The 23,278-nt window shown below is 40.1% G+C and overlaps 1 protein-coding gene across 4 annotated transcripts in view; it reads right to left on the bottom strand.

Moving 5' to 3' along the window:
• The window catches only part of DIP2C (DIP2 acetate--CoA ligase C (putative)), a 330,762-nt gene that overhangs the window by 126,103 nt on the left and 181,381 nt on the right, over nt 1–23,278 (bottom strand). For 2 of the 4 annotated variants that reach the window (XM_089533524.1, XM_089533526.1), the window contains exons 2-4: nt 17,480–17,551; nt 13,746–13,919; nt 5,276–5,386 (exon numbers count right to left, since the gene is read on the bottom strand). In XM_089533524.1, the coding sequence (XP_089389650.1) occupies nt 5,276–5,386; nt 13,746–13,919; nt 17,480–17,551 (357 nt within the window). The remainder of the gene's footprint in view (nt 1–5,275; nt 5,387–13,745; nt 13,920–17,479; nt 17,552–23,278) is intronic. The other 2 variants (XM_089533527.1, XM_089533528.1) reach the window with 1 other exon arrangement.

Here is a 23,278-nt window from a genome sequence, read left to right as displayed (position 1 = left end):
AATCCCCACATAACCATGAGACTCACTGTGTGGCCCTAGACAAAGCTCTTTCCACCATTTCGTAATGGAAACTCATGTACATAGCCCTGGGTTCACTGGGAGGAAGAGTGTACAATATATTTATACTCTTCAACACTATCGTGTGTGCCTTCAAGAGGTTTCCCAATTCTGGCAACCCTAACGTGAACCTATCACAAGGTTTTCCTGGTAAGATTTGCTCAGGGATTGCTAAGGATTGCCTTTGCCTTTCTCTGAGGTTGAGAGTGAGACTTGCCCAAGGTCAGCTAGTGGGTTTTCATGGCTGAGCAGGAATCTGATCACTGTTCTTCAGAGTCATAGTCCAACAGCCAAACCACAATACCATGTTGGCTCTTTGGATTACATTTCTATCTGACCAAATATCATTTAGGCGGAGGTATAAATTATTACTTACTAAACCCTTATGCATCAGGAACACGGGATAATTTGGTTCCCAATAGTCACACTGTGTTACAGAATTCTCTATGGCAAGGGCGGGGAAGGTCCAGGCTAGAGATTGCATATAGCCCCAGGGACCATTTTTCTGATTCTTCAATTTTTAAAAATTTTTATTGCTCCAAAATCCCCCTTAGTGACTATGAGGTGCAATTTTGCCATGTGTTTGTTCCCACATAGCTGTGTTAGACCCAGGAAGGGCCATTTCTAACAGGTTGGGTGCAAAAAATATGATGATGATGATGATGATGATGATGATGATGATGATGATGATTTTTCAGGAGGTGGAACCCTCCAAGATTCCTTGTGGGGCCAATGTAATCTCCTAATCTCTGACTATTGTCTGTTCTATGACACTGCGACCTGTTAAATTGTAAACAACACCCCCAGGTTACAGCCACTTGCCATGGAATTAAAAACTGTCCCACTGCAGTACTTTTCTGTCCTGGACAATATATTGGGATTAAAGTGTTCCATGCCCCCTTCCCCCGGGTATGGCTATGATGCCAAGAAACAGAAGTGACCTCTGCTGATTTTCGAGTAAATTAGGTGCTGGGCAGACACTGAACTTCTCAGTTGCTTCAGAGAATACAAGAAATTAAACCTTACAGCTACATTTCTCCTAAATACACAGCTAATTCTACTGCTAGCCCTTGATATACTGAAATTCTCATTGGGGTTAAAAATATGCCACAACTGAATGAAAGTTTTATTGCTTTTTAATTTTTTTGTATTAACCTGGTGCATGAGGATTAACAATGCTGCTTCATCTTATTGGCTTAGAGGATCAGCAGCACAGCTTGAAAAACTGCTTTAGGGGAATGTAACTTTTGAGAGTTGTAGTCTAAACAAAATAATTTTTCCAAGCTTTGCTTAGATGACAGCTACCTACCAATCCCACATCCCTTTTAAGGACCCTGTGATTTTAAACTAGCAAACCCCCACATTAAATGCAACCTGGCTATGACACACTGTAGCCTATCAGTGAATTAACATTACTTTAAAGGTTTAAACAGAGAAAATACATGTTTTCAGCTTTTTAGCATTATGACCACACCTCAGTTCACAAAGGGGGAGTACAGACCGCAGAGAAAAGGCGGTCTGCATATGCCTGCTTTTACTCTGGGGGAACGGTGCAGCCCCCAAACCGTGTGCCATCACTCCAGAGTAAAAAGAACCCGGAAAAACTGGGTTTTTATGCACCACCATTGTTATGGCATGAGTGCGCCAATGGCACACTCGTGATGTAATAATAATAATAATAATAATAATAATAATATTCCGCTTAATCACTTGGAATCCAAGTGGATTACAACAATAAAAGAGAATACAGTTAAAATTCTAAAACCCCTCCCCCTCCCCCCCAGTATAAAAACATAGTAATACTAAAGAGATTAAACCAGACAAATATTAAAACAGTAGTATAAAATCACAACATGCGGATGCAATCTGTCCGTTCCATCAAAATGGCGGTGCCCATGTTCACAGGATGCCGCCATTATTGTGCCACCGGCACGTACTAGGGTTAGGGACCGTGCGGTTGGTGCGCGGTCCCTAACCCTAAAATTGGTGCCGGTACGGCACATTTGAATCGTCTGTTCCAGGCCAAAGTCTCTGACAAAGAAGCTCCTTTTTACAAAGACTTTTTATATCTGTAAGCATCCTTTTCCTCCTTGTCCTTTGTCTACCTGGAAGTCTTTTTAGGAGCATCAGCACTGAGAGAATGGTGAAGGAGGGCTAGAGAAAGACAGGGGGAGATATATATATATATATATATACATATTGGTGCTGGGTTGTAGCAGCATGTCTGCAAAAACAATGCAATAAAACTTGAGCAGGGAAACAACAGGATTCTACTTTAGCCAATATTACTGTTGCTATGTGTGCCTGCTTACTCAGGGCAAAGTAAATAGCAGCGGCCTTCAGAATCCTTTCTTATAACCCTTATAATGTGCTTCTTCATATGAAGGGAGAAGGATATGAACGATCCAGAGATGAATGATAATGCAGAAGAAGAAGGATGTTGGATAACCTGGCCTACTGCTTTCTTTTCTCTGCCTCAACTACTCAGATGGATTATGAGGACCATTACCTTCATAGAGACCATGATTTCTAACTAGAAACAAAATTATGAATAGATGAAATCCAGTTCAGTTTAGGCTGTCTTTCCCAAATCCACTCAGACTTGCTGGGATCAAAGTTTTCTGGCCTCTATAACTCCTCTTCAGTCATGAGACTGGGGAATAGAAAACTGCATAATCAATGGAAAATTAAGAGGGCTTCATGCTATTGTACCTAATACTAAATTTATTGGCTGACAAAACATTTTAGCTAAAAGTCACTATCCATGCATGAGAGAAGATGTATCTGGAACCACAAGTTTGGCAGAATTACAAGACACGGAAAAAAATAAAGAAACAAAAAATGGAGAAGAATGCAAAACCAGCACATTGAAGAATTGTCATGTTTGTTGGCTACAGAACCACTGAGTATGTGTTGTGCAGGGATTAGAAAACCAGAGGGAAAAGGAATAAATATCCTATAAAAGGATATTTTATAGAACCCTGAAACCTCCATGCAATAACATTTTGGTATATATCTTCTCTGTGTGAGAATGTGGGTGTATATATATTTGCATACAAACACATTAAAACCACACCAGAGAATCTTTCTGGACCAGATGGCAAAGTGCTTTTGAATCCTCAGGTTAACTTTCTGCATTTTGGTAAATGATGTCATTTACTTACTTCTAGAAAACAGGAGATACACAGACAATCTCTACATGTTGAAAATTCCATCACTGCAGATGGTAACTATTTTTTTATAAGTAACTAATGTTTATTATTCAGCAATGCTGAATTTATATGATCCGAATTGTCCCTCAGCCATTGCTTGCTAGAGAAATTGTGGATGTACTTAGCAGGAATTTCTGGAAATGTTCAGATTTTAGGTATTATGACTATATAATTAATTTTGGTGCCAAGTGTCTATTAGCAACAGGATAAGGACATGTGCTAATTGGTAGTGACAGGTGATAAAGCAGTTAATGTGCTATGATCAAAGCAGCAGAATTATAGGATTTGTAGCCTCTTGTGTCTTCAGTGTCATTAGCCTGCTGTTATCAAGTAGCAAGGGTGGCTGGTGGTGCCATGGAAATTGATATGCTAACGCCATTAACAGTCAACCCCTGTGAAAAGCAGTCCCACCCAGATTACACAGCCATATATTTTGGATGCACTTACTGGCTGTTCCTTACTGGATAAAATATAGGTCTGTTCTGAAGCAAGCAACTGTGAAGTAAAAGTCCTCTACTAAATTATTTTGCCAGCCTTTTTAGTGACCCACAGAACCTTTTCAATTGCACCTCAGTCTCCAGATTTAGTTGATAATAAATGAAAAAAGAAAAATAACCATGTGTCTCATATATGAAAGCAAAAACCTGTGGAGTAGTGTATTGCCTTTTAATAGGGGTGCATCTATACTGTAGAAATAATGCAGTTTGACACCACTTGAACTGCCATGGCTTCATCTTACAGAATCCTGGGATTTGCAGTTCTGTGAGGTAGCAGCACTCTTTGGCAGAGAAGGATATAAAGGCCTTGTAAATCTGTAAATCCCAGGATTTCATAGGATTGAGCTACAGCACTTAAAGTGGTGTCAAACTGCATTGCTTCTAAGATGCACCCTAGGACCACTAAAATGTTTCACAAGTTATGGTAGTAACGTTTAGTTCACAAAAGTAGCTCAAGTTGCTGCTAAAGAGAAAGGAGAAGCTGGCCAGTCTGTGACTTCTGGTCACTTGACAGCCCTATCTTAGGAGCCCTGGTGACGCAGTGGTTAAATGCCTGTACTGCAGCCATTCACTCACAAACCATAAGGTTGTGAGTTCAATACCAGAGAAAGGGCTCAAGCTTGACTCAGGCTTGCATCCTTCTGAGGTCACTAAAATGAGTACCCAAATTGTTGGGGGCAATTAGGTTACAGTTTGTAAACTGCTTAGGGAGTGCTTATGTACACTGATAAGCGGTACAGAAATGTACTTGCTATTGCTTGCTATCATCTGCTGTATATGTCTAGTCTTAGTTTTATTTCATAGTTTATACTGTATGTGCAATCTCCTACAAGTCTGCTTCAAACAAGTGGGTCTATAAGAAAGTGAGCCTGTTCAAGAGTCATGTCCTCCATGCAGAAGGTTTCCAGCACATCTCCTACTTTCCATGTATAAAAGGTTTTCAGGTAGCTGGACTTGGAAAGAAAGACCTAAATGTTCTTGACTTTGCAAATACAGGTCTGTATAAACAAAAAAAAAATGGTCTTGTTGAATTAGCTGATGTTATGTGATGCTGAAATCAAGTTGCTTTTTTACAATGTAGGATTTGGGGGGAAATAGCAAAAATTAAGTGGGGCTTTCAGCAAAGCACTGCAGTGTGCCATACCACAGTTTCTAGCTGCTCCATTTTATCTCCAACCCTCCTCCTCTATATTGTTTGGCACAGCCATCACTTATTGAACTGTTTTGAGGCTTCCCTCCCACCACAAATTTCTGTTCCCATCCTAAAAGAAATTGTACTTCAGTAAACCTTGGGCTTGCTCTAGGCCTGCTGACAGTTTCCACTTCTTGTTACGTACTTTCAAGGACTGACACTCTTATCTTAATATGTGAAATGGAGGGGATGGTAACAAGCATGTATCATATGCTCATTCTTCTCTCTCCCACTAAGTTCAATCAAGTTTGAATCCCCACTTCAAATTATTAACCAGGAAGGTTCTCCCTCAGCCCAATGTTTTCTTTGCCACATACCTGACCGATAGCGCTCATCACGTGACCCTGAGGACCTGCGGCGATGGTAGCGAGAGGAGGAGGAAGGAGTAACGGGGGTTCGGCGTTCTTGTGGCAGTGCTTGATCCACTCCTGCATTGGTGGGAGGAAGGGAAAAACCATCAGACTTTGTTGCCCTACAGTTACAGAATTATGTATATTTCATAAAACAAATAAATAAACAACCAGCCTGTCCTGCCTAGTAAATAAGGACTATGTAATCTAAATGCTAATCTGTTAAAAGTATCCATGGAAATCTCACAAATCGTAGCACTGCACCAAAGCATCAACAATGCCAGTGCCACGGCTCAGAGGAATGCACCTTTATTGAGTATCATCATGCGCTTCAGGTCTTATGAATCGAGGATGGACAAAGAAGTGGGCAGGCAGGCAGAATCAAAATGGGAGAACAACAGCACAAAACACAACCCTCTATTATTCAGTGACCGAGGGCCTCATGATCTTAACAATATTTGGACATTTGGCATATAGATAAACACATACTTGGATATTGGGTCATTTTCTTTAAAGTTAATGTATAAATTCCCACTGCAGTATTTTTAGTTTATTTGTAATTACATTTTATTTTCATTTTTAATTTTCCTTCTGAAATGATTTTTCGTATAACAAAAAATGTAAATAAACTAAAAACACTATAAAAGATTCACACCTTGCACGGGTGCAAATCATAATATGAACTGAGTATCAAAACATAACATGCCAGTTCTTTATGGGCAGACCTACCAATGGTTTCCAATTAGCTTACTGAGGATACACTAGCTGACCTTTGTGAATTCCCAGGGGACTAGGCAGCAATACAAACAAAATGAGAAAGAAAATGAGCAAATTAAACAAATCCAGAAAGAAACATGTACCGAGTCACCAGTTTCTTGTATTGATTTTGCACATGAAATCAAAATCTACTCCCTGAGCCTTTGCAAAACAGTTTTCCTAACTCTTTAGCTCAATGAACCCCATCTGCTGTCTGCAGATGTTACTAGCTCTGACTCCTCTGTGGAAATAAGGATTGCTATATACGTGACTGAAGGAGAAGAATACTGATGATGTAGAAAGTTTGCCGTTTGCACAGTTGCATTTCAGAAGAAACAGCATTCAAGGGTATGGGTTGCACAAAAGCAAAAGCAAAAACAAGGAATATAAAACAAGTGAAATGCACTGGGATGGATTATGTGACAAATGATTAAAACTAAATACAAGCTAATTGAAATAATCAGTTCTGCAGCTCTTTCTATACAGCAGCATGTGGTTGTGCTAGGAGCAGGCGACTCCTCTATTTTAGGTTTACAAATATGATACTATGGTGCTGTGAAGCTTGGGATGAGTGGGAGGGAGGCAACATCAGTTACAGATATGTAGGTAGTTCATACTCTCCAGAATTTCATGGGTGAAAAAAGGAATACTTCTAATTTCACATTAAGAATTATTATCTGAGACCACCACCACTCTTATGTATTGGTGGATTCTCCTCTGACTGCTGTATGACATTTTGATTTATTCTGTAACAAGGTAGCCAGATTTGTAAGCAAAGGGGGATGCTTGCTCTTATGGTTAGGGATACAGTTTTTAAAAAACCACATTTATTTCTGTAACAGAAAGGTGGGAAAAGTATCAGTTGAGACTGACAACCACGAACTGCAGTGTGGAAGAACAAAAACCATTCTCCTTCAGCACCTCTCCTTTGAAAGTTTTTATCCCTGTTTTCAGTTGTGAAATCTTGCAAGGCAGAATAGACTGTCCCCAAAATTGACAATGAACTTTTCCCTTTTGCATGAATGCTTAGAAAACACAGACAGCTGACAGGGAGAAAATCAACTCATTTCAAGTGTGCTACTGGAGAGGAGGAGTTCAAGAGAAAGCATTGACAGCCAAAAGACAAACGGATTTAAATGCAAATCACATCTGAGCTCTCCCTAAAAGCCAAAATAACTAAAGTGAGATTATGATACTTAGGACATATCATGAGACAACACATTGTTGCTATGTGTCTTCAAGTCATTTCTGATCATATAGTAACCATAAATGTTTTTCTTGGCAGAATTTTTTCAGAGGACAGTTGTCTTTGCTTTCTTTTTAGGCTGCAAGATGATGGTGGTGGTGGTGGTGGTGATGATGATTTATTGTATTTATACTCCACTCTTCAGAAATGCTCTCAGAGTAGTTTACAAATTGTTAATTAGACAGTTCCCTGCCCTCTGGCTTACAATCTAAAAAGATAGGACATAAAAGGCAGTGAGGAAGTATTATTTGCCCAACTTCACCCAGTGGGTTTCAATGACTGAATGGGGATTCAAACCCTGGTCTCCAAAACTATAGTCCCACCCTCAAACTACTGCACCACTCTTACTCCCTTGAGACAACATGACTTGTTAGAAAAAAAATAATAATATCATCGGATAAAGTTGAAGGCATTAGGAAGAGAGGAAGAATGAATTAGAGGTGAATAGATTCAATCAAGGAAGTCTTGAGTTTGCAAGACTGGAACAGTGCGGCTAACAACAGGGTGTTATGGAGGTCTCTCATTCCTACAGTCTCCCTAAATTGGAGCCAACTTGAGGGCAATTCTTATAAATCCTGAGAAACAGCAGGTGCAAAAACTCAGCACAAGCACTTGATTTTCAGTCTTCGGCTTCTTTGAAAGTACATTATATTTCTTTTTCTGTGTGTTTTTCTTCCTACTGACAGTTATAAAAAAAAAGCAACACTATCAACATACACTTCTCTGGCATAAAGCCCTAAATGGGAAATGTCTAATTCAATTTACTGCCTTTATTAACGGTCAAAATAGAACACACTGGATTCTTACATTTTCTTTCTCCATTTACAGAAGATATAAGTATCACTTTTTACGGCTTCTTCCCAATTTTTCTTGAAGACAGAGGAATGATAATAAAAACTGCTATTAAGTGTTCAATAGGGCCAGGAAGTCTTAATGTTTTTTAAAAAATCTTCCAGGGAAATGCACAGAACAAAATATTAAGCTTTGGTATGTTGGCACTTTTGTATGAGACATGAAACCCTTGCAGAATATTAAACACTAAGAACTCAGTGGAGTGTTACCATCAACAACAAGGTGGCATTAACAGAGGTGTTAGTCACCTGCCTGGCACACAGGGAAATGCTGCAGTTTTTTGCCGTTATATGAAGGAGGGTTTTTTCCTCCTGAAACAGGGTTTATTTTATTTACAAGACCAGATAATACAGCAAATGGAAGGGCAACTTATACATATAGATGAGTTCAACTTGATGTGATCTCTACATGTGGGTCAGCACACTCAGCTGCACATAATATAAATGAAGATGAAGCTTGGTAGGTACTTTGGGGGGGAAAAGATTTCCATTCCTCTGCTAGGATCATGGGTTGCAACATGGAAGGCATGAGCTATTCCCTTGACAGCCTCTTGAAATCAATTCTGCTCTACTTTCCAGGGATAGCTGTTTTGAGTCCCATATTGAGATACAGATATTAAATTAAATAAATAAATCATAAATGGGAGAGCTCAGGAAAAGACATATTCTGAGTATTCATTAAACTAAAATAACTGTTGGGTTATCTTCATGGCTCCTTACCTTGCTGCCACTGGTGTTACTGAGAAGCCCCCTGTCATCACATCTGACATGGAAAGGGGGCCATGTGGATGCAGCCAGGTGCCCCTGTTTTCACAGTAGATGTGGTGATAAGGGGTTTCTCAGTACCATCAATAGCACAGCAAGGTAAGGAACATGCACTGGTAACAGGCAGCGGGTTGGTCCTGTGACAGCTGTGTAAATCCATCCCTACACAAACCGAGGGATTGACCCATGTGAGCACCAAGGTCAGAATGGCATGGACTCATCCCATCTGTTCAGCCTCTGAATATTTTTGTTGCTTTTTAGAAAGATTTTTTTTAAGCTGCTCTTCCTCTCCTCTGAACATATTTCTGCTGTAGAAAGAAGAGAAAACTAGAGACCCTCATTTTGGGGAAGACTGAAGAAAGCATCCATGTTAGTCTGCTGCAGCAGAACAACACCACACAGTGCAGTGGTAGCTGTTTGCCCTTAAAATGCTAGAAGAGTCTTTACTGCGTGATTTATAGCTTTACATGAAGAAAACAGGCGCTTTACAAAATACTGTGCATCTAAGGAAGTTGACCAAGTCTATAAAACCTTATATTACAACTCCTTTTGTTTAGTTAGTCTCAAAGGAGTGACAAGATCTCTTTGCATACTTATAGTAAATTGTATTTCTAAGGATCTGTAATGTTTGTAAAATAAAGGCCCACCCCACCCCAGACACAAAAAAGCAGCCATAAGTACAGCTGTTTGCAGTGATAATTCTACAGTAAGCCATTAAGAGATGAAAGAAAGTAGAAAGAAATCAGGAATCAAAAGAACAAGTCACCATTAACAGTTCTACAGGCAAAAAGCAGTTGAAGAAGCTGAAGAGAGATCACTTGTGGATCACTGCAGGCACACAAATGGCCAATTTAATGAAATGGAACAGCAGCAACCACTTATATTTGTATGCACCTCTTCCAGCATCTTAATTCCTCTTTTTCTCTTAACTGGTTTGTGCAGCCCACAGCAGGTGCTTCATTTGCTTTGTTGTGCTTGAAAAGAAACCAATATGCGTCTTTCCTAGTTTTAAAAAATTGAGTATATATCACTGATTCCATCCCCAATCAAATGAAATTGTATTGATAAACTCTTATTAGAGCCCTTGCACAGAATGGATTTAAATCAAAGCCTGGCCTGAAATCCCCATCAAAAGCCATGAAGTTCAAGGTGGATCTTCAGTGAAGTTATATATCCTCTGACTTTGTCAGTGTTTCTATATTTGCATTAGAGTGGAAGCATCAAGTTACAAATAGTTAACTGTAATGATTTCAAGTTTTTCCAGTAATTAAGACATAATTAAGGGATAACTTTATTCCTTATGGAGGGTAGTTTATTTTAGTTACTTTTATAGTTACAGGACTATGTGCTTTCAGGATGTAGGTTCGTTTTGTATTACAGACCAGCAGTTTGTAGCAGTCTGATTCCTGCCCTCCCCCCAAAACGTGGAGGTAGGAACGTCAGTTACTCTGAATAACAAGAAAACAAAAAATTGCTTTTGTTAAACTACTGCTGCTTCTAGCTTTACTACTGCTATAACATTAACTACTTTGTAAGCTTTGGAATTTAAAAATAAAGAAATTACTTTTTCAAAGTTACTGTCCAAGCTCTGGTTTTCATGCACCAAGGAAACATTGCTTTCATGCATAACAAACGTTGAAGGAATGCAGCCATGTGCCAATTATTCATCTCAGAATAACTATGACATTAAAAAAGGGATAAAATCACCAATGGATGCTGAATGGTGAATGGAGTCAAGTGTTCACATTCAATATATTTGCTTAGCATAGAAAGCATTCCAAAGCCTAACAGGTTTAACCTGGAATAAATTGTCTAAGGCCGGTTACAAACCGGCATTTGGGACGTCCGGAGGACGTCCCATTTTAAAAAAGGGATGTCTCTTCTAGACGCCCCTGGGCCTAATACGGACTCCGTCCGTACAAGATGGCGCCAGCCCTTCTACATGGCCGGCGCCATCTTTGCGTATCGGACGCTGAGCGTCCGTACGCGTCGCGTCCTTTGTGACGTAGCGAGTGCGCCCCTGGCGCCTCGCTACGTCGCAAACGCGACTCTAAAAGAAGCTCCATTTTGGAGCTTCTTTTTCAGTCTGCACGGGAGCCGCGCCGTGTGGAGGCTCCGGCTCCCCCGTGGACTAACCGGCGGCAGCGGCAGACCGCCGCAAAGCGGCAGTTTGTATCCCGCCTAAGTATCCCAAAGGCACCAGATCTCGCCTGATCTTTGAAGCTAAGCAGAATCAGCACTGGTTAGTGCTTGGATGGGAGACCACCAATTACAATCAGGTGCCGTAGACAATATTTCAGAAGAAGGAACTGGCAAAACCACCTGTGAGTATTCATTAATTAAGAAAATCCCATGGAATTCACGGGGTTGCTGTAAGCTGACAGGCAACTTGAAGTCACATATACACAAAGGGGAAGAGAATGTGATTTAACATAATCCTCCCTTTCAGCTTCCCGTCGTGGGAAGGACAAGCAGCCCTTTGAAAAAGTACATGCAGAAGATCTCTAGCATCTCCTGTTTCAAAATAAATACTGTATATACTCAACTATAAATTGACCTCATGTATAAGTTGAGGGCAGGTTTAGGGTCAACATTATAGATTTTGATATGACCTGTAGATAGGTAGAGGGTAAAACGTAGGGGCATGTAGCTAAAGAGTAAGCACAAAGAGTTATGTCTGATGGAATTTAAAAAGTTCTTCGACATTGTTTTACTTTGCTTCATCCTTTGCTATCTGCCCCTAAATTTTACCCTCGATTTACCCAGGACTCGATGGCCCGTGCGGTCTCTTCCAACTCTATGATTCTATGATTTATCTATAAGTCATGGCAAAATCCATAATTTTGGCTCCAAAACGTACCCTCGACTTATACATGAGGTCGACTTAGAGTCAAGTATATATGGTAACTGTATGTGCTCACCCTAAAGATAACAGTTAAAGTTAAAGTACAGTATGGTCACCCGGGGGCCCTGCAGGACATACTTTTATTTTTTACTGTTTCACTGAGGCTCAGAATGTATGCTAAGAATTGTTCAGGAAGTGGGATATTTGCAGAGTTTAGAAAAGTTACCTTTTGGACTATGACTTCCAGAGCCTCCAAGAGCATGCCAGCTAGGGGGATTCTGGGACTTTCAAGTGTTGCAAGATGTAGGAGTTTGCAATCTTTTCACACTTAAATCCACTAGTTTCACCACTAACATTTTTTCTTTTTTTGCTTCTGAAACCTAATTTAGGAAACTCAGAAATACCTTGCTGCAAATTGTCTACAAATCTGAAAGTAGAGCCTGATCTTTTTTCTGCCCACCTCTGACTTAGCAAAACATGTGTTTGCACATCTGGTCAGAAGAAACCTGTTTATTTTCCAGCTTGTTTCATTTTGTTTTGCTTCTGGGCACCTTTTCTATTTCACAAATATTCAATGCAATAATTACAAAATTAATGTGCTATTAAAGGGCTGTGAAGGTTGAGCCATGGAAGCAGAAGGGCAAGCAATCCAGCTCATCAATTCGTGCTCAGGTTAGGTCACCTGAGAGAAGAGAAGCCCAAGCTAAGAAAAACCAATAAACAGACAAAATTAACTAATTTTTTAAAAGAAAGACTATTTCACAGCAGTAAAAGTCCACCATCTCCATCAACATGCCATTAGAAAATCCAGGATCTTGTTGTTGTGTGCTTCAAGTCATCACTGTGTGCCTATACTACACCATGTTGGCTCTGTTGAAAAGCATCCCAAAAGCACATAGTAATAAACATTTCTCTAGTATTATCCTACTTGAGAGTATGTATTTTCCCTTGAAGAAGATTAACCATCCATTATGAAGCCAATCCCTCCCTCCAGTCCATCTGCCTTGGTCCAGGCCTTGGAGGTAGAGAGGAACTGCTGGACCTCTTACTCTTTTCCTCCACCACTCCCTTTTCCTTTTGTGTCATGTCTTTTTAGATTGTAAGTCCGAGGGCAGGGAACCGTCTAATTAAAAAGATTGTATGTACAGCGCTGTGTAAATTTACAGCACTTCATAAATAAAGGTTGATAATAATAATAATAATGAAGAGATGGTGTGAGCAGGGCAAGGCTTAGCAGGAAGGCCCTGGATTCTGTTTTGTTTTTAAATAAATGTTCAAAACATTTTTTAAAATCTTTTAAATTTTTCTTAAAAACATCACATCTTACCAAATTTTCACTCTAACCACATAACACTGCATACATGTAAATACATTTAGGCTGTGCATACAATATTGGACTTTAAAGGTATAATTTGCTAGTTGTTTATGTCACAACTATTACCATTACATTCAGTGATATATGGGGGAAATGATGGATGAGTAACATTAGTACAAAAAACATCACTAAGAATTTTGTGTGGTGTAGTATGGGAGGAGGTCAATGAAAGGGGGTGACACCATGGGTTACAGCACTGGCAGTACCACTATGGTGACACCACTGGATTAAACCCAGTGCAGATTCATTGTCTCACAGCCACCATTCCTCCATCCTTTCCTTTTCCCAAACCCAGTTCTTAGATTGGAACTGCTGTCCAAGTCCCAAACTTTGGAAAGCCCTGCAGATCTACTTCCCAAACTATTAGCATTATTATACTGCCAATGAAAAAGATAGGATGATATTTGAGAGGAGGAAAAACCTTGGGAGACGAGGCTCACTGACTGATTTGGTGCAATTTACAACAAGAGAGTGGTTTTCAGGTCTGGGAAGGCAAAGGCCTTCTAATAAAGGATTAATCCCACATCCCTGCCCAACAGACTTATTAATATGCATTTATATATAATATATACACATATACACATGTATGTTGTGCTCACCAAAGCGAAAGTAAAAGAGAGGCCGGTTTGCCGCTGTGCTGTGCGGTGCTGAGCGCTCTCTAGCTGCTGCTTCCCGGATGTCACAGACCCCAATGTTGCCAGTGCGGATCGTCCTTCTCGCGGCCCCTTCACTGTGCTGCAGTCTACACCGTACCGCGGCAGCTCCATTCGCCGCTGTAACAAGTTGAAAAAAACTAATTAAATCATGTTTAGTTTTTTTACATTTGTTACAGCAACGGACGGAGCTTCCGCCCACATGCAGTGAAGTGTGCGCACACGCAAGCCCACGTGCGGGCACACATGTTGCGTACACATACAGGTGCGCACACACACACACACGCACACACACACGTATAAACACTACAGTACGGAGCCACAGAATCAATTTCCCACTCTGCCAACATTGGTGTTTGTAATGTCGGCAAAGCAGCAGCAAGAGGACTGGATGCTGGGACAGTGGGGAACTGCCTTGTGGTTTACTGTCAGTCTGGTGGGCACCTTTTCACAAAAGCTAAACACAATGAAACCCAAGATGTCATGTGCAGAATTTTGCCATTCTCTTGGGGAGGTTTTGGAAAATACCACTCAGTTGCAAGATCAATCACCAATCTTGATCCATGTTTGCTTTGCCCAACAGATTACGGTAAAGAACTAAAAGGTTTCAAATAGGCAGCAGAAGGTGCTTAGAACCATTCTGAAGCTCTACTGGCAGTTTAAAACTATTTGTATTTTCCAAATGGGCAACAGCAATTTCTCTGTTTGTATGGCTTAAGGGCAGAATGAGTCCTGTCATATGAAAACACCAATTTTGTTTGGAAATTACCAAAGACACATATATAGAAACAAAACAGCACTACAAGTACATAAAAGATCTGCTTGTCCTAAGAAAAATAGACACTTTACTATTTACTAACTGCATCTGCACTGCAGAAATAATCTAGTTTGGCATCATTTTACCTGCTATGGCTCACTGCTATGGAATTCTGGGGATTGTAGTTTTGTGAGACACTTAGCCTTCTCTGCCAGAGAACTCTGGTGCTCCAACAAACCACAATTCCCAGAATTGCACAGCATGGAGCCATGGTCGTTAAAGTGGTATCAAACTGGAGTAATTTGGCAATTTGTTCATTTTGTTAGCACAACAAATTAACAGTTTGAGATGGGGTATTGTAATCATTTCACATTTTAAAAAACAAATTCAATTCTTGGATAGGATCTCTACAAAGTAAATTTGCTTCATTTGACATTAACATAAACTGTCAATAAAGGCATATTTTAGCATTTAAAAAAACTCTCATCTTTGATTTCACAAGGGACAAAGATCTAAAGAATAGGTAAAAATACAAGGAAATGTCAAAATAGCTATTCCGTAGTACCAACAGTGCTCCCCGAAGAAAGGCCATGCATGTGTCAATCCATAATATAGGTACTAGATATTGCAGGTCATTGTGTGGCATGAGCACAAATCTTTAGGATCTTCATTAAAGAAAAAAATCCTAAAAAACAAAGTATTGCAGGATTTCCATAAAACCTTCATTTAAAAAGTTCAAACTTACATTAGTTGTTCGCATCTGATTCTAGCTATATCTATTCAACTCCCTCTCCGAGTTTGTGTATTTCTAGGTCCTCCTCAGCTGTTCATTTTGAGGGAAATTTATAACATTTAGGTCTTATGTCCCTAATGAGGAACTAATTTATCCAGAAGGCAACTATGACAGAGATAAATGATGATTTAAATCTCTTATCAAAATTTTCAAAATGACCTGTCACTCATCTCAATTCTGCTTTTCTGCTTTGGAGTTTGTTTGTTTTTTAATGATGGGGAAGAGAAGTTAACTGCATCCTTCATGAGGCCAGATCTAGCTCTTGGACTCTGATGCTATTGCTACTGCTGTTGTGTGCCTTCAAATCAGTATGGTGACTCTAAGGCGAAGCTAACACTGGGTTTTCTTGCAAGAATTGTCTTCCCCTGAGTCTTAGGGAGTGTGACGTGCCCAAGGTTACCCAGTGGGTTTCATGGCCAAGCAGGCAATCAAATCCTAGTCTTCTGTGCTCCACATGATAGTTAACAGCTATGTTTGTATCTGATTTTGTGCCATGAATACTAGCTTATTAAACCACAATGTGTATATGATGCCAGTTTGTGCACACAGCCTGTTTACTCTGACTTTGTTCCTCCTGCTTGCACAAAGTTAGCATAATGTCTGAATTTGACATCACACAATCACAGAATAATAGATATGGATCAAAAGAGCCATCTAATCCTGGATAGGTGAACATTTACAAAAACCTTTAGCACAGGAGAATTCACCACCTACCAAGATAGTCTATTCCATCACTGAACAGAAATTAACATCAGGAAGTTCCTTTCTAATGTTTAGCTGGAATCTCCTTTATTTCCCCTAATATGAATTCATTTGTTTGGGTCCTATCCTCTGGAGCATTAGAAAATAACCTTGCTCTTCCACATAACTTCCCCTCAGGTATTTAAAGATGGTATCATATCACCTTTCAGTCTTCTCCAGCCTTACCAACTCCCTCAACCTTTCTTTATAGGACTTGGTTTCCAGGCCCTTTACCATATTGGCTGCTCCCCTGGACATGTTCCAGCTTGTCAATATCCTTCTGAAACCATGTGCCCACCATGATTTATTATCCCAAAGAAACCAGGATTCATAAGCCAACCACAATTATTATTATTATTATTATTATTATTATCTTATATCCCACCTTCCTCCCAATATAGGGACTCGAGGTGGCGCTTACAATTCATAGCAATTCATAATCCTAGGCTCAGATATTATGAAGTCCAAAATCCACAAACAGTGATACCATTATTGGACCAATTCCAAAGCATAAAATATATCATGCAAGTTTTCAAGGCTTCACTTTCTTGTGGATTTTGTTGTATTTTGCTGAATAGCCAACATGGCTATCTCTGAATAAATACACACACACACACACACTTGTCATTTTGTGCCTTCAAGTCATTCCTGACTTGTGGTGACCCTAAGGAGAACATATCATGGAGTTTTCAGGGAGATAGAATGAAGTTTCATTTAAGAGGGGACCTGCCTCTGATTATCAGCTATAGGGGACAAAGAGCAGTGCTGTTTCTAATCTACTTCCCTGGAGTATTCCTATAGTTAATATCATGAGCAATGTGGCAGGTGAGTAGCTGCACTCAAATACTAATTTAAACTAGGAATCCTAGCTTATTAAATTGTAATGCAAACACATTCTGCACTAGTGCATGGAACCAAATTACTCTTGCCTCACTCTTTCTTTTCTTCCACACATGCAAATCACTAAACAAATGAGACATGCGTATATATATTCCTTCAGATATCATGCTAATATTCCTTTTTGATTAATATTATTTTGGATGTTACATGTCTGTCCTTAATAGTTTAATCTCTTTAAATATGACCACGTTAAAACCTGCCCTCAAAATATAATCCATTTCCATTTCCATTTCCCATACCATTAGCAATGGCATACATTGGAGGGTGGGTGGGTGGGTGGGTATATTTCTATCATATAATTATACAAGACATACACTTGTACATCAAAAAACACACAAACAAACCCCAGATAGGGAGAGCAATTTACATACATTGCACGATAGTGACAGGTTGCTTCAGATTATTTTTCCCCAAGATACACATTAATATTCTGGTCTAATGATCAATACACATGACAGCTCTATGCATTCCTTGTACATTTCTACATACCTGGAGGTTGTGGCAAGTAGGCCCCAATTAATTTTGATCTCTTCTTTTCATAGCCCTTCTGTGTGATGTCACCTGCCAAGGAAAGCAAAAGAAAATCAATAAAATCTTGAATGAAGACACAATCCGACTGCTCAAATTGAGGTAGCATATGCTTTGCCACTGCGGGACTGTCGGTTTGTCTTGACGACTGTAATGAATGAACAATTGAAAGCACATTACGTTCATTCTGCCTACCAAATTTAATTTACGCTGCAGCCATTTTTGGCAACTAAACACTCAGCATAGTTTTATACCGGCTGAAGGAAGAGTCCAAGAATCAGAGAGGGTTGCATTGTCGTTTGGATATTCTGCCACACAAAACTACATCAGCTTTCATTACGTTAATCAACAGTAGATTATATAGAATGCTTGGCCCGCTAATGGCTGGCAAAAGACATTACCAATTAGCATTTTCTCCACTATTAATGGGATTCTTTAATCAAGCATGAAGGGCGTACAACAGATTTGGAACCGTTGATGCGCTATTTAAATAACAATATAAACATTTGGCTAAGCATTTAAGCACTACTTCAAGACAAAACCCCAAAGCATCGATGCATTGTACTTTGCAGGATCAAACTGTAAAAAAACAAAACACTATTTCTCTCTTTCCAGAGGAGCAGTTGGGATACATTTTGAGAGGCAAAATGAATTTCACAACTAAAAGTTGAGTTGTATGACCAGCAAAGGCGCACGGTTGGGACAATGATTTATTGCTCTTAACAGATCACAAACTTTAAGCATGAGTCAAAAACATAGGGTTATATTAGCTATAAACCCCCAAGGTGTTTTTCCGTTTCGCTTTACAGGGGATGAGGAGCTAGATATTTGGCCACTGGTTTTGGTAGCAACTCCATGATTATGCTGTTTCATGCAATTTGAGACTATGTAAGAGGTCCACAGATTGAACACTGCTTGCAGCTCTGTGCATTCATCCCTATCACATAAAAAGAGCTAGCCCTTAACATTCAGTTCACTAAGAAATCTTGCATCGGAAGGAGCTCTGGTTCTTCAATGGATACAGACCTTCCATGCATTCAGACCACCCAATAAGCAATGGAATCTACTCCAGTATTTCTAAGGCCACAGTGACAACCAAATACAACTGAATCTTTTACCTCACAATTGTATCCACAGCTATTTGTGCGTTTCTCCAAAGAACTTCCAGATTGCTTTTTTGTGTAGTAGCTTTCTCAAAAAGATAGACAAGAAACTCCTTTACTTGAGAGTAATTCCCGTGACATACCCACCAATATTTCATACATGGAAACTGGACATGTGCGGCCAAGCAACATCAGAGTGTGGCCAAGTGGGCAAAAGTTATCAATGAGAATGAATAAGCTAGAAAAGGCTGCGGCAGTTTGTTTTTGCTTTACAAGGAATGGCAAGATTCTGCTCTTCCCTGTCCTCTCCCCCAACTGAGTTAACTGAGTGCAAACTACTTTTGCACTTTGCATTCAGTTTGAAGCAAGTGAAGTAAGACAGGAAGGAGGAAAATCAGAGGAAGAAAAAGAAACTGGGACATTTTAAAAGGAGCTGAAAATGTGGGGCAAAAGAGGGTTAACAGGCAATGTCCCTGTCGAATCACAACAGTTGAAGAATATGCCCACTGGGTTCAGTGGGACTTATCAGTAAACCTGGCTAACCTTATGCAGTCCCATAAATATGATCCTTGGCAGCCCAAGAATTTCAGAAACAAAACAGTGGACATCTTGGCAGGGGAGGCTGGCAAGTGGCCTTGGGTCCCATTCAGGGTAACCAGATGTGATAACTTCAATGAGGACATTCAAGAAAAATGCCAGACATTACCAAATTGAAGATAAAACACTAATATGAATATAAATTAATGCTTCTTACTTATATTCAAAATGGAGGACATTTTGAAATTCCTCCTGGACAAAAGGTTGAAATGTAGGACATGTCCTGGGAAAGGGAGGTGTCTGGTCACCTGGTCCCATCCTGGGAGAAAGTGGGTATATAAATAAAGTAAATAAATAAATACAGTTGTTTATTTTACAGCTCAAGTAGTCATCACAGGTAGTGTTGTCTGGATATTGTTTCAGTCTGATTTATGTAGGCTTGCCATATCCCACCTGGGGGCGGGACTTTCCCGATTTGGGGCGGGTCCGCACGGTCCCGCCCCGGTTTGCCCCCGCTCCCGGGCAGGATGTGGCAAGCTGAGGGAGGCTTTGCCTCGCCGCTTAGCCTCCGCTCCCCGCCGCGATCGCGACGAGGCCAGGGTCCCAGGCGGCGAGTTAAAGCCTCCTTAAGGCGGAGGCTTTGCCTCGCCGCTTGGCCTCCGCTCCCCGCCGCGATCGCGACGAGGCCAGGGTCCCAGGCGGCGAGTTAAAGCCTCCTTAAGGTGGAGGCTTTGCCTCGCCGCTTGGCCTCCGCTCCCTGCCGCGATCGCGACGAGGCCGGGGTCCCAGGCGGCGAGTTAAAGCCTCCTTAAGGCGGAGGCTTTGCCTCGCCGCTTGGCCTCCGCTCCCCGCCGCGATCGCGGTGAGGCCCGGGGCACAGGCGGGGGGCCTCGCTGCGATCGCGGCGGGGGCGGAGCCCAAGCGGCGAGGGAAAATGTAGGACAAAATTTTCAAATGTAGGACACATTGTTGTGTGTCCTACATTTGAAACTTTTGTCCTACATTTTTCCCGGTTTCGAGGTCTGGAGGTATGGCAACCCTAGATTTATGCCCACTCTGTATGTGTTTTGTTTTTGATGTAGTTTCAGGATTGTCCAGGATAGAATTTGAAGGAGTAAGTAAACTTTATCATGAACTCATACAAAGCTTGAGTCAAGATGAATCATTTCAGTATTAAGAAATCTATGTAACAAAGCCAAGCCAAGTAACTACAGTGGATGATTCCGATATACATGTGATTAAGAACTGGAACTAACGCCTCCTGAAATAACTGGAACTAACACCTCCTGGGAGAAGCAGGAAAATACAAATAAACTTTATTATTATTATTATTATTATTATTATTAATGAAAAAGACATTTTTGTTTTCCTTCCTAGTTCAAATACTACCTATGGCGACAGATAGAAATCAAGTTCTTTATCTACCTTATAATAAGAATAAATATGCTAAGCTGATCGTTAAAATACAGCACATGAAATGGTGCTGCTACACAGATGCACTGCACTTCTTCTTCTTCACCTCCCCTCAATTCCAGTATTTTTGCAGCGCAGATAACTCTGTCAAGCATATTCCTGAGATATGTGTTTATTAAAATATAAGCACACACAAATAAGAAACTCTATCTTACATTCATTTGATAAATTCATTAAAGAAAGCCTCAATTGACCAGAGCATATGTTCTGTCATGCTTTTATTTTCCTTTACAGAACTGCCTTCTGAAATATATTGAAATATATTTTAAAGAATGGATGACAATGAAATAAAACTCATCAATGGTGGCAACACTTCAGCTTATCCCTAACTGTAGAAGAAACAGGAGGAAATATCGTCCGTTTCCTGGCAACCATGCTGGAAGAACCAATAACAAATGAACAGTATATTCCCAGGGATGGTCAGAGCTGTTTGTGTGTGAGAAAATGCATTATGTGAATCAGTCCCTAGACTCACAGTTCCTAGACTATAATGCTACGCATAACACAGACAACTAATAATAATTAACTAAGCTGCCACCTGAGATCAGGAAAGAGGAAAGGCACCAAAAAAGAGGACAAAAAGTATACAGAGCTGCATAAAATGTGTGTATGCTAATTTACAGATCCAGATATCAATTTAGAAAAAAAAAATCTGTAACTGAAATAGAAATGCACTATATTTTGACCACAATGGAGAGGAATGTGATCAGGAATCCTGTGAGTCTGCTTAGTCTACTGTCCAGGTGGCAACTGTCGATGGTCAATCTTTAGGTCCCTGCTGTTCCTTCAAATAGAAAATTGTCTTTTGTATAGTACCACATACATACACCTAGTAGAAACTCAGTAACACAAAGGAAGAAACATGTCTTGAATCTGTATTCAAAAAAGTGTGTGGGAGGGACAGAATTATCAGAAATTTTGGAAACATCCTGAGTTTTGGCTCTAGATTGAACCCCAATAGTTCAAATAGGGAGAGATAAAGAATTAGGCTTTCTATCAGCTAACAGCAAGAGTAGAGAATTTTAATGCAAATGGTCCCAGTAAAGATTTGTGTACTAAAGGCTGGTCTTGTTTTCTCTTGAAGGCTAAGCAGGGTCAACCCTGGTTACTATTTGGATGGGAGACCACCAATGAATACTAGGTGCTGTAGGCTATATTTCAGGGAAGGAGCTGGCAAAACCACCTCTGAGTATTCCTTGCCTAAGAAAACTCTTTGAAATTCATGGGATTGCCATAAATCAACAGGCAACTTGAAGGCACATAGTATCCACACACTGAGAGACAGTAAAATAATAATAATAATATGAGCACATCTGCTCTCAAAAATCATATAGCAATCTGTGGATGTTATAAGTTTATGTCTCTCTTCTTTTCCTGAAATCCATTCTATCCTCCACAAACATTCATGTTGCTTTACAACTGGTTCACTGCTGATGACTCAAATTTACTGTCAGCATCTTGGCAAGCTCGAATGAAACAAAGCTCCTCATAAAGGAGTGCTATGACTCACTGATTTCTCCCACTGGTGATGCAGTCTCTCTGACTACCCTTCCAAAAGCATGCAAGGAGACAAGGTTTGGAGAGGAAGGTTTGGAGGCAGGTTTGCAGAAGAAGAAAGTTGCAGAAGTGCAGAGGTGAAAGAGGAAAAAAGGCATAATGAAAAGACATTTTGCAGCCTAGTGTATGGCTTGGGCCAAGAGCTAAAGATCCGACAAACTGAGTTCTCCACAGACCAAAGAAGGCACTGGATTAGCAAAACATGTCCAAACCACTTGGCAAAACACTGTGGACACTGGGTGGATTCTAAAAGCTATCCTGTAATTCAAACGCAGGGGACCCAGAAAAATCACAGTGTCCGTGCATGTGCCTTCAAGTCTCCTGTTGACTTATGGCAACCCCATGAATTTCATAGGGTTTTCTTAGGCAGGAAATATTCAGAGTTGGTTTTGACAGTTCCTTCCTCTGAAATATAGCCTGCACACTAGGCACGTATAAAACCATAGGCGTTTCAAAGTTGACTCTATAAATCCCAGCTTTAGGAATGAAAATGTGTAATCTAGCACCACAACCCCTTTCCTATGTTATCCAAACAGTGTTTCAGTTTAGCAAAGTTAATTTCATCTGTATTTACAAGGGAAATGTTGGACCTGAAATGTTCAGAGGAATTAATAGGATCTGTGCAGTACCACTGCAGACAATAGTGCAGATCACAACTTCTCCCAGCCTCTGAGAGAGAATTACTGTTGTTTCTTTTTAATCTTATTTAGCTGGTGTGAGTTCCCCCCCTCCAGGACACAGAGGTTTCCTCCTCACTTTTCTTTTTGTTAGACAAACAATGGATAGACAGACAATGACTGTATTCCAACAGCATACAAAGGGAAGGTTGCACTTTACAACAAACTATTTCGGTTCTTCCTATATATATATATATATATATATATATAAAAATTACTAAACACTTTTGTCACATTATGAAAATAAACCATAACATTTTTGCTGTTCTTCAATCGCATTCCTCGCTAATAAAAACTAAACAGCATTGCAGCATATATTAAAATGCCTTTAAATCTTAAACCTGATAAATATATTATCACTAATACATATCCCATTTGTATGCACAAAATAACTTTACATTGCATCACATGCC

Source organism: Sceloporus occidentalis, unplaced genomic scaffold (genome assembly GCF_023333645.1).
Source record: "Sceloporus occidentalis isolate IW3139 unplaced genomic scaffold, rSceOcc1.0.p SCAF_7, whole genome shotgun sequence".
NCBI classification, from domain to species: domain Eukaryota; kingdom Metazoa; phylum Chordata; class Lepidosauria; order Squamata; family Phrynosomatidae; genus Sceloporus; species Sceloporus occidentalis.
The sequence above is the reverse complement of the archived record's forward strand: the minus strand, read 5'-3'. Positions and strand labels throughout refer to the sequence as shown.